This window comes from Chrysemys picta, chromosome 1 (assembly GCF_011386835.1).
Source record: "Chrysemys picta bellii isolate R12L10 chromosome 1, ASM1138683v2, whole genome shotgun sequence".
In the NCBI taxonomy this organism is placed as follows: domain Eukaryota; kingdom Metazoa; phylum Chordata; order Testudines; family Emydidae; genus Chrysemys; species Chrysemys picta.
The window spans coordinates 207,567,803-207,585,337 of record NC_088791.1 but is presented as its reverse complement, the minus strand read 5'-3'; the positions used below and the strand labels follow the sequence as shown (position 1 = coordinate 207,585,337).

At 37.6% G+C, this 17,535-nt stretch overlaps 1 protein-coding gene across 25 annotated transcripts in view; it reads right to left on the bottom strand.

Annotated features, from left to right (window-relative positions):
- The window catches only part of DMD (dystrophin), a 2,010,563-nt gene that overhangs the window by 1,129,212 nt on the left and 863,816 nt on the right, over positions 1-17,535 (bottom strand). For all 25 annotated transcript variants that reach the window (XM_065590838.1, XM_065590858.1, XM_065590878.1 and 22 more), the window contains one exon: positions 12,069-12,230. In XM_065590838.1, the coding sequence (XP_065446910.1) occupies positions 12,069-12,230 (162 nt within the window). The remainder of the gene's footprint in view (positions 1-12,068; positions 12,231-17,535) is intronic.

Sequence of the window (17,535 nt, the reverse complement as noted above, 5' to 3'; positions counted from 1 at the left end):
AGGAAAACTGTTTAGTTAGCAATGATTAATGTCTCAGCAAAACAACAATAATGCAGCCTAATCTGGGGAAAAATAAGCCAAAACTCAGGTTGTTAATAGAAGCAGAGGTTTTGACAAAAATAGTTCCATAAAGCACTTAATAGTAGACAACAAACTGATGTGAACCTTTGCAAAATAATGGCTTAAAAGACAATGTGATTGTGGGCTGCTTATGGTACTCAGACATGTATCATCATGGACAGCACTGAGAGATTGTGCCAACAATACAGCAAACAGTTCTGGTCACCTCAACACCGGAAAGATGCCAGAAAACTCTAAGAAGTTCTAAGAAGAGAAACAAAAATGATTAAATGCCCAGGGAAATGAGGGTTGAAGAGGTTACTAGTGCCTCTGCAGTTCTCAAGGGCAGGGAATCCTTTGGCGACTTCAGAATTGGGGGAGGACCACTTGTGCCACTGGTAAGGGAGGTCACGCCTTGCCTCTGCTATTCCAGGTAGGGTCGTGCTGTGCCCTCCTCCCCCTCCCCCCCTTGCCATGTATTTACTTAATTTGGGATTTTACTTTACTGATTTATAGAAATCTAAGATGCAGGCAGAGATTACGTCACACTCAAAAGAGATTAGATGGCCACAGTCAAAATGAATAAGTGCTGAAAAGCAGGACAAATCCATAAGGAGTCAAATAAATGAGCTGTGTACTAATACATGCTGCTTTGGGACAGTGCAGATGTATGCCCTAACACCACTTGAATTTAGAATAAGCCACTAATAATTTAGGTTAGTTTTCAAAATACACATACTGTAATTCACAGGTGTGAATGATTTCCTGGCCTGAGTTTGAGCACTAACTTGCACAACAAATATAATAAACTTAATGAATCACAGTTCATTAAACACTGTGAACAGCAGAGGGATTCAGTTAAATTAAAAACTGTTGGAATCAATCTTTTTTTGTTTAATGTTTTGCTTAAAGCCCCTGGTAGAACAGCAACTTTGGGTTTTAAAATATTGCATTTACAAATTAAAAGCCTGACTCTGAAAATCTAGCACCATAAAAAAGAAAGGAATTATCATGCCAAAATTTAAGGTTAATAAATTTAAAAAAAAGAACCATCAGGTAACAGGAATAAATTGCTATGCAGGAGAACAAACTATAATACTCAATAGTTGCCAATAACTGAAAACTAGGCAACCGGCCATACAGCCGCAGTGCTGGTTCTGAGAAGGAGAGGCCAATGTGGCTTTCTTTCAACCATCTTCTCCATTAGCAGTTCCAACAGAGAGTCCAATTGTGACCTGCTGCATAATCATGCAATTTTCTGAACAGATTCGATCAGGACCTGCCAGAGAAAAGAGGCTATACAAGTCTATGGGCTCTGACACTGATGTTAGACTAATATGGTAAGATGTTAACATGACACAGGAGTAATCATGCACTTTTGTTATTCCTTGGTTTTGTATGAACTAACTGAATATAAATGCTAATGTGTTAGATTAATTGCAAATGTAGTGAGCCTTTTGCATAATTTGAGCTCTCTTACCAAAATTATCAGTGAGAATACAGAGTTGTAGCTTTAACTGGGACTATTATTATTTTTAAAAACCTGGTGTACTCCAAAACTAAACAATACATGCACAAATGCACAGGTGGCAGAAGAAGGAGTTTCTGCAGGCTAGTGCAATATTTACTTTTTTATATGATTATGTGCATCTACTTGAATTGCAGCATGTAGTGTGCCAAGATTTCCTGGTGTTTTGGGTTTTCTGATGTTAAAGGCCTGTAACTACCACTCAGTATGCATAAATCATTAGGCTTTCAAGGATTGTGCTCACTTTATCTTCTGGTTTATTTATTTCAAAGTAACAGTTTAGATTGCAATATTTAGCCATTCAATACAATAGTACTGATCTTGTGTAGTTCAGTTGCTACTTATCTAGATGCACTATGTAGACCTGTGCTAATTAACAACAGAGCACTATACGTACTTAGGGTACTTCTCAAATGTAATATCCATGAAATTCCTTTTTGAAATTGAATTGAAGTCAGGAAGGAAACCAGAGAGAGAGAGAGAGAGAGAGAGACGCACACACACAAAAGGAGAGCCTCACAGAGAGTGTGACTAATAGTAAAACAATCACTGTGACACCCACAAAGGAACATGCTAATCATGACACCTATTTATTATTCAGCTATGGTATATATCACTATAGTAGTATAGAAATAATTTTACTTGAAAAATGTAGTAATTACATAGCAAAATAGCTAACAATGTCTGTTCTCTACAGCAGAATGCAAATTAATTTGTAATTATTGTTGGACCTACTATATGGTGATCTTTGGGAACATATGCAATAAGCCTGATATAATTAACCTGGACACACATTCTTATATAGATGCATAAATTTAGAGACTTAGATCTGAATGTAAGTGCTTCAATAACCATTGTAGGTACCTAAGTGCTTATTAGGTGACTAAAGACACATCAAGACTCTTAATATTAGGAACCCATTGTTTAAAATTTGGATCATGGAATTCACAATCACAAAACTAATTGGTTAACATCTGAATCTCATCTGACAGGGTATGTCATTTGTTTTCCTAGTCACTGAAGATTTACAAGAATTACATCTACAACATATGTATATGTTAATTTCAAATTTGGCCAACTGTGGAAATGATCCTTCCTTTCTTTCCACACAATCTACTCCTCTAAAGAGGTGAGTTGTGGGATTCCTGGGATCACAGTAAACAGGAGAGCTCATTCAGTTCTCAGGACCATCCTTTCCTTCATCTGGGTATGCACAACCCATCAGAGAAGGGAGGAAATCTGGTACAAGTCATTATACTATTGCAGAGTCCTAGGGACACTTTCTATTCCCCCACACCACAAAAGATGGGGTTGGAAATTTTTAGACTACATTGCCATTTGCTTTTTCCATTTTCAGGTCTTTGCTCCATTAGCCAGGGAAAAACCAATAACTTGAGACTAAGTTCCCTGTAACAATTCTTCTGTGTAAAACTGAGAGCAAACAACTTGGGAATAACTTCCTTTGTTAGGACAGTATGTTCAGCAAGTCCTCTATCATTGCTCCCAAGGATGGGATTACCATGTATGGCAATTGGGCTGGGCAGAGTCTCAGGGCTTGTCTATACTTACCGCGCTGGTTCGGCGGCAGGCAATCGAACTTCTGGGTTCGATTTATCGCGTCTAGTCTGGACACGATAAATCGAACTCAGAAGTGCTCCCCGTCGACTCCGGTAATCCTGCTCGCCGCGAGGAGTACGCGGAGTCGACGGGGGAGCCTGCCTGCCGGGTCTGGACGGCGGTAAGTTCGAACTAAGGTACGTCGACTTCAGCTACGTTATTCACGTAGCTGAAGTTGCGTACCTTAGTTCGATTTGGGGGTTTAGTGTAGACCAAGCCTCAGATTCAATCTGCTCCTGGGATGAGGGCATTTACTGAACACCTAATTTAGTATTTCTCAACCACTAGGCACAGAGGTATTTATCAGTAGAAGGAAATAGTTTTTGTGGGTCCAGAATAGAGGAAATCTTTCTGAGCCAATGTGAGTCTGGCAGGCAACTATTTTGCTAACATCTTTACAAATTATTTTACTTTACTACTAAAAAAAACCCTCCATTGGTGCACAATGTGTATGTGTAGACAGGTTTTTTTAAAAAGAGTGATTTAAATAGATCTTGAACGATTGTACCTTTAGTTGTCAGATGATAGTCCAACGTATAACCACTAGACCATGACACTGCAGCTTTGAGTCAACGGGAACATCCAACACTACTACTTTATTTGCAAACATCTTATACTCTAGGTGTATGTAGGGATATTAAAGAAGGTACTAACAGAGATTCCCCCAAGTGACAGTGACCCCCTCATAATTTGTCCCCCACACTTTAAAATCCAACAGTTTCAACAAGTACAAAAATCTGTTGGGTCTTCTGTTAAAATTTGTAAGTTACTGTCTGTAGAAACCATTGATTATATCTATCCTGTGAAAGATACTTTATTACTATGTAAAACTTACAAACAAGTTAATTGACTTTGTTCTTGAAGTAATTGATACAATGTAAACAAACACTATAAGCCGTTAAGTGACTTTCACTTCATTGTAACAGCAACGGCCCCTAGGACAGACCCCCACCCTCTGTGATTAAAGGGCCGGGAGTCTCAAATGAATTAGTACACACCCCGAAAGTGGTGGAGACAGTAAATTAAAATATGGTTAAGATATGGAATGTATGCTGATGAATGCTTGATATACATGAATGGTTAGGGAAGTGCTAGCCTAGATAGGGAGTATCCATCGGCCGAAGAATGTGTCAAGTGGATGACCAGACAACCCCCAGAGGGTAAACTGGGATTCACCCCATCACCTGGAAGGATGAGAAACACAAACTTTGGACAGTTTGGAGCCACCAGAACAGTGCCCAGGAATGTGTCCAGGAATGTGCCATCTGCTGATTGAGTCAGCAACAGCAGGATGAAACAGCTCCCATACACTAACATAGGAATTAAATCCTATAAGAATGGACTCTCAAGACTGAGGACTTTGAGTCTCTGGTTCTGCTGCCAACCTCCAGGAGCATCAGGTGCACCTGACACAGACTCGGCTCCATCCTCATGACCAAGATACCTGGCCAGTAACTTGGCATGAGCAACTTCTAGGCTGGTAACTATAATACCTATACAAAACTTAAATGAATGATTGTGTAAATGAATGTGTGTGTGTGTGTGTGTGTGTAAGGAATAAGTAGTGATAGGAGTAAATAGTCAAACAAAGTTGTTTACTTTTATCTTTTGCTTTATCATTATATTTACAAAAATGTGGCATCTTTGCCTTATCCCTCTTAATAAGAGCCTGCTGGTTTTTATTCTATTGGTATAACATGTAAACTATAAGACTAGAATCAAAAATATAATTACAAAGAGTATGAAAATAGTTTGGATACCATATTTCATTCATCATAGGTGCACTTGTGCATTTGCTATATGTGAAAGATATGACAATTTTCTGCAATATCCTTAAAAAAATTCATTGAAAAGTTTATGTATTATTGTGGAATGGGATTGTATATAACCTCTCTAGGGGGAGATGTGATATGATGCCTGCATTTTCAAAGGACTACACTGAAATTATGTCAGACAAGAATGGGCTGTTTGTGACAAAAAGTGTGAAGAAGATTCCTTGGGGAATAGCTAGGGAGAGGTTAATGTAAAGGCCTCACGTCTGGTTATGTTAAACCCAGTCTTTTGAAGCTATACCCTGAAGAGAAGGTGATTATGTGTAGATTATCTGTTCTCATAGGTTGGATATCAAAGACCCAACCTATATAAAGAAACAGGCTGATCTGTTCAGTTGGGATTCTGGTTCTGAATCTGAGACAGTTATGAACTTGTAACCATGGGGAAAAAAACAGTTGTGGGTTTTGAAGGACTGACAACTATCAGAGCCAGGGCTGAAGTTGGGGTTACCTCTGGTAAGCTTTTTAGCATATGTGTAGATTCTTTTATTGTTTTGAACAGGGTTTTTTTTTTTTTTTGTAATGCTTTCATTTTAAGAATAAACATGTTTGCTTAGAAAGAGCTGTGTCACATAACTGTAGACAACTGCACTATTCATAGCCTCTGGAGAGAAAGCAAAATGCAGAAGTTGACCTTTTAGACAGTCTGGCTTGCTGGGAATGTCACCGTGTAAATCAGGGAGCTGTGCAGCCTTAACACTCAGTCAGGAGGAAGATAGGCACAGGTCTCTGTCCAAGAGAGGTGATGACCGAGGAGCTGGGAGTCTAGAGTCTAGAGTGAGTGCCCTTGGTTGACTATAAGGAGGGTATACGTGCATATAGTTACCCTGAACTGTGGTAACTATAAATTTAGATTAAAAACAAAATCCCCTTGGTTTAAGAGCTATTAAAGCAGGTGGAAAAGGTTTTTTTGTTTGTTTGTTTTTTTGTTTTTAACCAGAGCCCAGAATTCCCTGCAGGACATGCTGAAGTTTTGATTTTTTTCCCCATTCCCTTCCTTTTGACTTTATCTAAAATTTTCATTTCAAATTTATTGACTAGACTTAGGTTATATTGCATTCCATAATAATTTATAATAGACTATAAAAGTCTAAACATTTTGACCATTAAATTATAACATGACATAATATAACAGTCAAAATGTTTTGACTATTTTATTTTAAAATGAGCATTTAATAATTATTTTTAATTTGTATTATAAAATGAAAAAATGTGTGATTGGTTTTCTAATTTGTTATTAGTTATTTGTATTCTAACTGGTACTTGGTAATTACTATTTATATTGGAATAGGTTTGGTAGCTAGAACTTTGTTTGCTCAGTGGTAATTGATATGCCAACTGGTTATTTGTAATTGATATTCTGATTGGCAACTGGGTTGTTAATTTCCTACTTTAATTAGTATAATGAAAATAATATAAACTAAAGTAAATAAAAATATAAAATAAATACAATACAAATCAATATAAAATAAAATAATATAAATGAAAAAAATGACAACACGTCATGTCATAATGTAATGTTGGGGAATTGGCTAGTAGCAAGCTGGTCGGGTAGCCAGCCAGTGACAGGGGCAGCAGACAAGCTAGGTGGTCAGACATCAGGCTAGCCTCCCTGCCTCATTTCTGTTTTGACAGAATTGACACACCCCCACAGAATGTGTTGATGCTGTCAAATCAGCATTTTTGATGGAAAACTATTCCATCTCAGTTTTTTTTTTTAAACCAACTCTAATAAAAACAGATAGCAAGTAAGAAAGGCTAGCAGGCATCTTTCACTGTTTAAATGGATCTCTCCTTTCCAAACAGCAGTATATGATGGGATTGATCAAAGTTACTTACACCTTTTAATAGTAGCCGGCATGTTGAGTATTTTAGTTCTGAACCCTGTTTAATCATACTCACTATACTTCCTAGTGTCTTTGCACTAAACTTCAGCATTAGTCATTAGATAACATAGCTAATTTCAAACTTGCAGTCACATCTATAAATCCAAGTGAAAGTGAGACTTTAGCAAAAGGTACTCCTCAAGGCCTACTCAAACATGAATGAATGAAGGCAGGTTCTGCCTGGCTTGGCTTGGCCGTTTCTATACTAAACTCTAAGCTAAACTTTTTCCTCCACAGACTGATCTAACAGCAGATTATACTCAATGCTTATAATTTATATACAAGTGGAAATTTATGTAAATTACAAATAAAAAATGGAAATGCAACATAGCACATTTTCTACCCTTCTGCTTTTTGGGGGGCCAGTCCGACGATGACACACACTCCCACAGGAACTAAGGACCACCACTAATTCACCATCTTTCACTTCAAGTGCAAGGTGCACTTTTTCCATTGTACCTTCTCTAACATAAACATATAGCAACATATGTATTAACCCCCCCTCCCAAATAAAACCCTATCAAAACAAAACACTACCTCACACAGACCTATACCTCTGTGAAGATGACAGAAAGAACAAACCACACATGACTGATGTCAGTCACATCGCTTAATGCACTACTGCAAGGCATACACATACTATGGTGATAAGGACAATATAAGAATCTATATAGAACAGAACAGAATTCTGAGCAGAAATTCAAATTGCTCAAATAAAATCTGAGCTTGGATTTCAGAATGATGCTTAGATCAGCTGCTCCCTTTTGAGTACTAATGTTCCATAGAGAACTCAATGAAATAAGTCTCCATGTTTAGAACATGAAAAAAATATTAATGTCTTTAACATTATCAGCTGCGTACACCATTGTGAATTCTTTATCCTAAATCACTGACTCTGTAGTCAATGATGTGTGGCATGTTCCTCATTAAGTGAGATGTCATATAACTCAACAACTTTTGCTATTAAGGCATCACATTAGCATTGCTCCAGTACAAGGCACAAGGGTATTTTAACAACATATGAATAACCACTCTCACTTAAGATGTAATCAGAAGTTTAATGCACACCAACATATAAGTATGATCACTTAAATATTACTCTTTCAGAATGTGAAGGGGCAATAGCGGAAAAGCAGTATATGATACTTATTGCCTCTCTTTCATTTACAAAGTAATTTCATGTAGGTCATTTGTCCTTAGCACTGCGTTTTAGACAAGTGCACAGGCAGAAAAAAAAGACACAAGCCTATTCCAAGATATTTCCAATGTTTAGAGGAGCCCAGGAAGATGCTTCTTTCACATATCATAGAAAAACATACTGCTTTTTGAACTAAACAGAATATGTACTATGAAAAACGCTAAGTATTTCTGCAATGCCATATCTTTAATTACCTGGAAAATTCTTTTTAAATTATTATAAACCAAAACTAAAGCTTTAGCATTAAAAAAACATGCAGCCAATTAGTTAAAACAAAAACTTCAGTGGAACTATGAGCACAAACTTATGCAATAATGTAAGTTTTGGGAGGATTGGGGCCTACCCTAATAATTGGACTTTAACAAGAAAAGTCCAAAGTAACAGCAGAAACCGAGGAATTAAAAAACATGCTATAAGTGTTAGGGAACTGGTTTATATAATAAAAAATGCCAACTGAAAAAAATCTAGAAATTAGTCTGTAGCACATAAGTATTTTTTATTTCTTTCAGAAGAATGAATACTTTAAGTAGCACACACATTTTATATTCACAATAGATTTTTTTTCTTTTTATAATAGCAAAACTTAAAAAACTCCATGTACTTCAACTAAAACATACAATGAAAGAGCATTTGTAAAACTAAGGGGTGAGAAAAATCCCATGGTAATGATTTTAATACTTGCATAACCTTTGTATATTCATGTAAATGAAAGAGAGGTCATTGTGGAATAGTGAGGTCAAGCGTACACAGAAATGACTTCTTCATGAATTTATTTTGTAAGATTTGTCTTATTTTATTCTCTTTCAACACATGGTTTTATCGCTGTGCCTTACAGGGATCTGAACCCATTAATTTCTTTGAATGGCTGTAGTTAGGCTACTGTGTTTGAATACACTATCTTCAGTGGGAGGCGGAGAGAGACAGGCAGCAAGTAGTCTGTTACCCGACAATAGTTCTACAGCATTAAATTCTCAGTGCCACATGGTGGAGTAAGAAGCACATGGAATTTGTATTCAAAAGGTGATCCAAAGCAGGGCTCAAATAGCATATATTTAACACTGAAAACTCCCCTTTTCTTTTGCCATCTCTCTGCATGTATCAAAGTAATCACTTTAGTTTAACAAGAGAAGCTGCATTTCACTTCATTTTGTCTCTACTTTAACCCTGGGTTTGAATTTGGGAACCAAACATTAAAAAACCTTGACATCTTTCTGATAAAAATTCCTTCTATTTTTCTAGGAGTGCAGCATACTTTACTGAAGGGTTTATTTTATAGTCTCTGGGTTGATTAACCATCACTAATTAATTATCCCCTTCCCTGGAAAAAGAAGGCCATTCACTCTAACGGAAAGGCAGGTAGCAGGACAGCCACTGCTTTGACATGGGAGTTCTATCATGAAGGAAAAGCTCTGATCTCTTTGTAGGAGGTGTGCCAGCAGGGGCTCCTCAGTAGATGAGCCAGTACCTTAGCCCTGCCATTCACTGGTGGGATGAATCAGGCTAATCTACCCATTGAAAATGCATTGTACATTTTATTTTCCTATAAGGATTTTAAGGAACTTCAGACTGAGCTTCAGAGAACAGTAATATTTGAGTTCAATCTGTTCTGATGAGAACTTGGTTTTCTCAAAAGATTTTACCTGCATCTTAAAATAAAACTGTGAAGGGGAAAGAGTCAACAAATTCTGGGTTGTTTGATTTCACACCTATTATGATTTTGTGAATTCAGCATCAGACATGAGGCAATAAATCCATATGCAACACAAAATTTTTGGAGGAAAAAAAATGAGTTTGCCAATGTATCCAAAAATATTCCAGCTTAAATTTTGGTTGGTTGAGTGTTACCCTGATTCAATGGTTAAAATATTGAAATATTGCTTTTTATATAAAACCTGAATCACCATCAATACTACATCTGTGGATGTATCTGTGCCGGTTTCTAAAGGATGGATATGCTTTTGATCAGAGGATATTTTTGAAAAGGTCCAGAAACAGCCATATCAAACAGATGGTACTGAATGTTTCCTAAACTGCTAATCTTTAGAGAGATAGATTTAGAAGATGAAAATCATACCAATCATACCAATGCTTGACAAAGGCTCAGTTAAGCCCTGAGTTACCTAATAATACTCTATGTTGAACAAAGTTTTAGGAGGAAGAACAACACATTTAAATGGGGCAGTAGTGGGTAAATACTCTAGTTTAGGACTGAAATTTGATACACGAGAAGTAAATCATCTAAGCCTGACTCTACTCTTACACTGGTATAAGATGGAAACAACTCAACCGGAGTCAGTAATTATAACAGTATAAAATTAGACTGAGGGCAGAATAAGGCCTGGTATAGTCTAAATATTTGGTTTGGGCTTTAAATATACATATTTTTAATGGATTTTTTAACTTTTTAAAATTATTTTTAATATAAAAGACACAGGGCCTGATTTCCAGAGTTGTGGTGGAACCGCAGCTCCCTTTAACTTCAGTGGGAGCTGTGGGAGCTCAGGACTTCTGAAATCAGGCCCACAATGTCTTTTGTCCATTTTTGTCTGTATCTGAGACCAACTCTTCAAGCTTCTCCCTGCCAAACATCTGTACTTAGGAATCACTATTTCTAACGGAAAATGCAATTGGCATTAGCTTTACAAATCCTTACAATCCATATATACTTTTCCATATTATTTTCTCCTGATGTTATCATACTTTTTATTAAATATCTAATGACCTGAAAAGCTATTTGATTTCCTATAGTACAATTTGAATACTTTGGTATTAGTAGCAGCGGGCTTTATTTCAACTTACTTTTTTTTGTTTTGTTTTGTTTTTAAACAGGGCTATGGATAGATGTTATAGTGAAAATAGTTGAAAAGCACAAACTGGTGTCAGATATGATAAATGTGCTCTAGGTTCAAACCCTGAACAAATAAGTTGTAGGAGGGAAAGGAAAGGATGATTTTCTTTTAAACTTGTCTGAATTGAAGAACTAAAATGTAAGGATATTTATATAAATCAAAGTAACAATTAACCACAGTACCTGTGATTAGATAATTTAGTAGGTTTCAGAGTAGCAGCCGTGTTAGTCTGTATCCGCAAAAAGAAGAACAGGAGTACTTGTGGCACCTTAGAGACTAACAAATTTATTAGAGCATAAGCTTTCGTGGACTACAGCCCACTTCTTCGGATGCATAATTTAGTAGCAATCCATATGCCATCTAATTGGCTTTACAAATAAACCAAGTAGGAAGAAGATGATGAGTAAATTCTGGCATAAGAAAGTTTGGATTTTAAAGAGCCACTTTGTTTTCCATTGCCATTTTAATGTTACTGCATAACCTTCCATTGCATTTAAGGTCCTTTAAATCATCTGGATAGGCACAGGTGAAAAAGTTGAAAGTATGATTATATTGGTACATAAACAACCCCCTTTAAATAAAAATAATGAGGAGTCTTTGTGGCATCTTAGACACTAACAAATTTATTTGGGCATAAGCTTTCGTGGGCTAAAACCCACTTCATCAGATACAGGGAGTGAAAAATGCAGTAAGAAGACTATATAATATAGCACATGAAAAGATGGGAGTTGCCTTACCCAGTGGGGGGACAGTGCTAAGGAGCCAATTCAATTAAGGTGGAAGTGGCCTATTCTCAACAGTTGACAAGAAGGGGTGAAAACCAAGGGAGGGAAAATTACTTTTGTAGTGCTAACGAGGCCAATGCAATCAAGGTGGCCCATTTCCAGCAATACTTCTATCTAAACTTTACTTGCCCTTTCAAATGTAGTGTGTTATAAAAACCCGTTGCAAGTTCATCTTTTTAATTTAGAGCACTGCAAAAATTCTAAACCTCTTATTTTAAAAAAGAGAGACAGAAAGCCCACCACTCTTCAGTGATTCAGAAATCCAGTGTGATTAACAAATCAATTCAAGACCATTAACCCAAATGTAACTTACTTGTGCTTCCTGAGGGACTTGTGCAGCATCAACTCTCTCTGCAATGTAGGCTGCTAATTGTCTGTCAATGAAGGCAAGAGACTCTTGGATCAAGCGAAGGGTTTTGTCAATTTCCTGGGCAGACTGGATACTCTGTTCAAGAACCTTTTGTCTTCTCACAGCCTAAAGACAATAACAAATAAACACATACATAATTCATTGAAAATGTACAGTCAATATTTTTTTCTCATAAACATAGGCTGCAGTATAAATTAGTGCTCCTGACTCTTTCACAGCCACCTTTTTGTAAGATAAATTTCGCCTCTTTTTGCCACCCATTCAGCTCTTGTTAAAAGAATTTGCACAGAAAAACTCTAAGGTTTGAAGGACCCCTAAAAGCCAAAGCTAGAGTGAAGAGGAGACAGCAAAACTGTAAAATAAAACTATCCTCCCTGATGCAGTGTTCCACACAGAAGCCTGATGGGGCCTCCTGATCTCATTATATAGTTCAAGAGATTTTGTTTACTCAGAATGGGGTTACTGTCATCACAATCCGATCCAAGATAATCCATTCCAGCAAGTGAGAGGAATAAAAGATCTCTCAAGAAGGAACTCTCACATGTGAAATATAAATAGTTTCCTGGAGTAGGGACTGAATGCTAACTCTGAAAGGAGGATTTAATCCTTGTCTTCATTTTTAAGGCCCTTCGTGGTCTATCCTCATCCTATATAATCTCTTCTACTCTGTAGAAATGCAAACCCTAGCTGGTTAATCATTGTCAAGTGTTTTGTAGGCATAAAGCCAAAAGTACATTTTCAGGAAAGATTAAAGGACAGTAATGTAATAGCCCAGGGGAATGCCTTCCAAGCTAAGGGACAGCATGGGAGAAAGTATAATGATGCTTGTCAAATTCTGAGAAAAGCACTCTCCTTCAAATCTTCCCTTACAACCATTTATGCCATTATGCCTACAAAACACTTGATAAACCAGCTGGTAAATGGTGACTGGTGCTTATTATACTGTTTGTAATTATCTCCCCATTACCTTGTGCTTCCCTCTATCTGTTTGTTATATCCACTTGTAGTCTCCCATATTGAACTTAGATTGTAAACTCTTCAAGGCAAGGACCCCATTCCTTTGCTATATATTTCTTCAGTGCCTAGTACAATGGGGTCTAATCTTTTCCATGCCATGCTACAAATATGAGACAAACAACAATGTTCCCAGTCTTTGTTTGGGATCATTAGCTTTTCTGTAAGTCCAGCCATATTTCTACCCATAATATAGCAGTGACTAACTTTCCTTGTAAATTATGAATTAAAGGGGAAGTAAGAGAGCAAGTAAGAGAGTCTATGGGGGTGGACTATAGTGTTGTCTGGTCCTGGGATGTGGGTGTTCACACCAAACACAGATTTGTTTGCTGAATAAGGGATAGTTGCATTTTATTCTGACTCCATAGCTACCTTCAGTTTTTAGGACCCAATGTCTTTTGTCAAAAAGGTTTGAAATATCTATCAGCTAGAGTTTTGTGTGTCTCTGTGGTAATAATATATTCTAAGTGGAATGCTGGTCCTTTCAGATCCTTACTTTTAGTCGATGAGATAGAGTTATTATTCTGAACACCCTCATTGGCTAATGTTAATAGTGAAAGGATAGGGTTTCCTATCAGTATTTACTATTTTGGGTGTTTGTAAGATGCTTTGTACTATTTCTAAACAGCTTATTAGATAACAGCCCCAGGGTTGCCAATCTAGGAATGGAACAGAAAAGCTTTGCAGGTTGGATCAGTGTTAATGGAAACACCTGAGCTACTAAAGTAAGAACAGATTTAAAAAATTTATTAAAGCGAATGTTAAAAAGATTATATAGTACACAGGTTAAGAAAAGAGTGTCTGTACATCTGGGTATAGTGCTTAGATTATCCACGATTACATCAGCAAATGAATCACTGAAGCAATGTTACTTCATAATGTACCACTAGATTTTGCTACTTTCATGATTTTTACTTTCATCTGCTTTGAGGTTTTAACTTTATCTCATATAGTCAATGTGAATATGCACATATTCTGGAAAGAGATATCAAATTCTTAGAAGCCTAATCTGTCTTTCATTAAAAAGGGTAAGTTCAGTTTTGAAAACTGTCAACATCTATCGTTTACAAAGACAGTGACAGAAATGAGGACCATAAAGTAATAGCTAAAAAAGCTAGGTGGCAGTGGTGGTTTTTTTTTCCCCCTTGTGAATAAGATTTCACTTCAGGTTTCAGATGCTAAAATAATAGCCATCATCCAAATTTGTTATGTACTGTACTTAGATTGTAAACATAGGGGGACAGAGGTGCGCTGATGGATTGTGTTTATACAACACGTAACAGAATGGGGTCCTGGACCATGACTGAGGCTCCTTGGCACTATACTACAGTAGTATTATTACTGGGAGTAAATTAAATGCAGTGAAATTTATTAACTATAACAATTAGAACAATCTAAAAACATGATCTAGATTTGTCGAGGTGAGTGCATCAGTGAAAAATAAAACACTCAATAACAGGACTTAAAAGGACACTCTCCAGGCTAGCAGTCCTAAAATGCAGGGCCGGCTCTAGGATTTTTGCTGCCCCAAGCAAAAACAATTTTGGCCGCCGCCCCCCATTTTTTTCTTACCCCACCCCCGGCCCCGCCTCAACTCCGCCCCTTCCCCAAATCCCCAGCCTTGTCTCCTCCCCCCAGGCTCTCAAGCCTAGGAGGGAGGGAGGGAGGGGGAAAAGCAGCGCGTGCGCTGCGTCCACTCGGGGTCTCCCCCGCCCTCCCAGGCTCTCAAACCTGGGAGGGAGGATGAGCAGTGGCACGCAAATCAGCTGTTTCGCATGCCGCGGCCACTCGGGATCTCCCCCTCCCTCCCAGGCTCTCAAACCTGGGAGGGAGGGGGAGCAGCAGCGCGCCAATCAGGTGTTTCGCGCACTGCGGCCGCTCGGGATCTCCCCCTCCCTCCCAGGCTCTCAAACCTGGGAGGGAGGGGGAGCAGCGGCGCACGAATCAGCTGTTTGGCACTCCTTGGCCGCTCGGGATCTCCCCCTCCCTCCCAGGTTTGAGAGCCTGGGAGGGAGGGCGAGCAGCGGCGCGCGAATCAGCGGTTTCGCGCGCCGTGGCGCATGAGCTGCAGCAGCAGAGGTGAGCTAGGGCGGCCGGGGCACATTTTTAGGGGCGGCATGGCCGGCGCCAGAATGCCGCCCCTAGAAATGTGCCGCACCTAGAAATGTGCCGCCCCAAGCACCAGCTTGTTTTGCTGGTGCCTAGAGCCGGCCCTGCTAAAATGAAACCTGCATTACCATTTCCCCACACTGCTTCATCTCTCTGAATACCTTAAGAAGTTCCACCTTTCCTGAACTCAAATTCTACAAAATAACCAACCACTCCACATAAGATGAAAACAAAGTAAGCTGGTAAAGAAAGAGATTTCTGTTTTAACGTTCAAGTGGGAACAAGTTATATTAAACTATGCAAAAGTCTCCTTTTAACAAATTATAACAATATGTATTAGAATACAATAACTTAATTCTTAATTTAATAAATAATAGAACTACTTTGTTTATCCCAAAAAATAGAAGCTACGTTTCAGGACCAGGATGACAGATGTATTGTACATGAAACTTTATTTATCTATTCCTTAAACTGAACTGCAGAAATAACGTTGTGCAATATTTGCTAAATCTTTTTTTGAATGCTACATTGTTGCATCTCTGTTGGGACAGAAATAAGGTTGTGGGTCTTAAGGTATGTAAATGGGGCTGAGCTGTTTTGAAAATCCATCCTAACTGTAGGTGCTGGGCACTTAAATCTGCCTCGCGGCTCTTTTGAAAATCTAGCTCACAGTGGCTACCATTTGAGAGCACCGGAGTACTTTGCTATACACTAGGATTTCAAGCAATGTGTGTGCTCTCTTTAATGCAGGGAAACTCGTTGCTAGGTTGGGCTGTAACCTTATGTTTAGGAATAGTGGGCTAGGAACAGCAAGCATACATACAAGGAAGTGTATTGCCAAGCCATGGACTTGAGATCAACAGTGGCCACATGTGCAGGAAAATTAGCAAATACATTTGAAAAATGTCTTTTATATATAGCAAGATAGTGAAGAAATTAAATATGTTAATTGAATATGTTTTTAGTTTCTTAAGCTGAACTACTTTTTTCGTTAGGTGGAAGAACACCAGCACAAATGAATGGCTCAGCACGACAGTATATAAACAGCTCTGAGAGCATAACAAGAGGCTCTAACCCTACTATCAGATCACAGACAATAAAGCTAAGGGCTCCAATCTGTAAAGCAACATCTCCAACAGTTTATTGGTAAATGGGAAGTTTCAGGGCAAGCAGCAACTGTTTAGATATTTCTGACTTAGAGAAATTGACAGCTGTCAAGAAAAATAAAAGCAAAAAAATTCTGCTTTTAGGAAACCGCAGAATGAAAATGGAAAGAAAAAACATGTTAATTACTAATTTTTTCTGACAGTCTCAATAGCCATTTTATAGATTTTTTAAATGCTTTAGCATAAAATTATTAGTTTCTTTGTAGTACAGAAGATAACTGAGATCAATGTATAATTCAAGAATCAACATCTGGAAAACTCAGCAGACACACTAAATGTTAAATATATTCCATATAAAAAACTTGACATTAAGAGAAATTAGGATGCACTGTGAAGCATTCAAATATAAAGAAATCTGACAGTTAAAGGTGCTCACTCATTTTAACACTGTACCCCATGCCTCTTGATAAAATCTCTTTTGGTGTACATTATGATGTAGCCTTTTAATACATGTTCACTTATTGCTGTATTTATCAAATAATACAATTCACCTTTCAATAACCTTAGTTGCACAGGTAGTTTCATATATATTATGGAGGTTCTAGTCAAAGTTTTATAGTAAAGGAAAAACAGAGTTTTACACTTGAAGGATGTAATCTCTGTGTTATCCGTGAAAAATACAGCATATCCACTCCCAAATTACAGCACTTACTCTTTGAATACAGAATGAATTTTCTCAGAATTCAAAAGTAACTTTATTAGTGTAGGAGTTGAAATTAATTAAACATCTGTATAAAAAGTTAGCATCCAGTCAGACTTTTTTGTCCTGTGTCATCTCAATAATGGAATAACAGACTCTTCAGACTCCTGAAAAGGTTAAAACTCATGCATATTTTCTGGTTATTGGATGGTGTCAACCCAGGGCAGAGTCAAGGTTGTTTGAGTGCCTTAACTGTGCATTTCCATATCTTAACATATTTGGATTTATTTTAAATTTAACTTAACTCTTGGTTTATGATGTCTGTTATTGGGATAATTATATCTCTCTATTTTTTCTTCTCCTCCAAATTACTGATATACTCTCAACCTTAACTAAATTTTAACTTAGTTTTTGTCTGGGAGTAGATAAGGTTATTTTGGGATTTTCATTATAAACACAATTTTCACATGCTTTCAACATT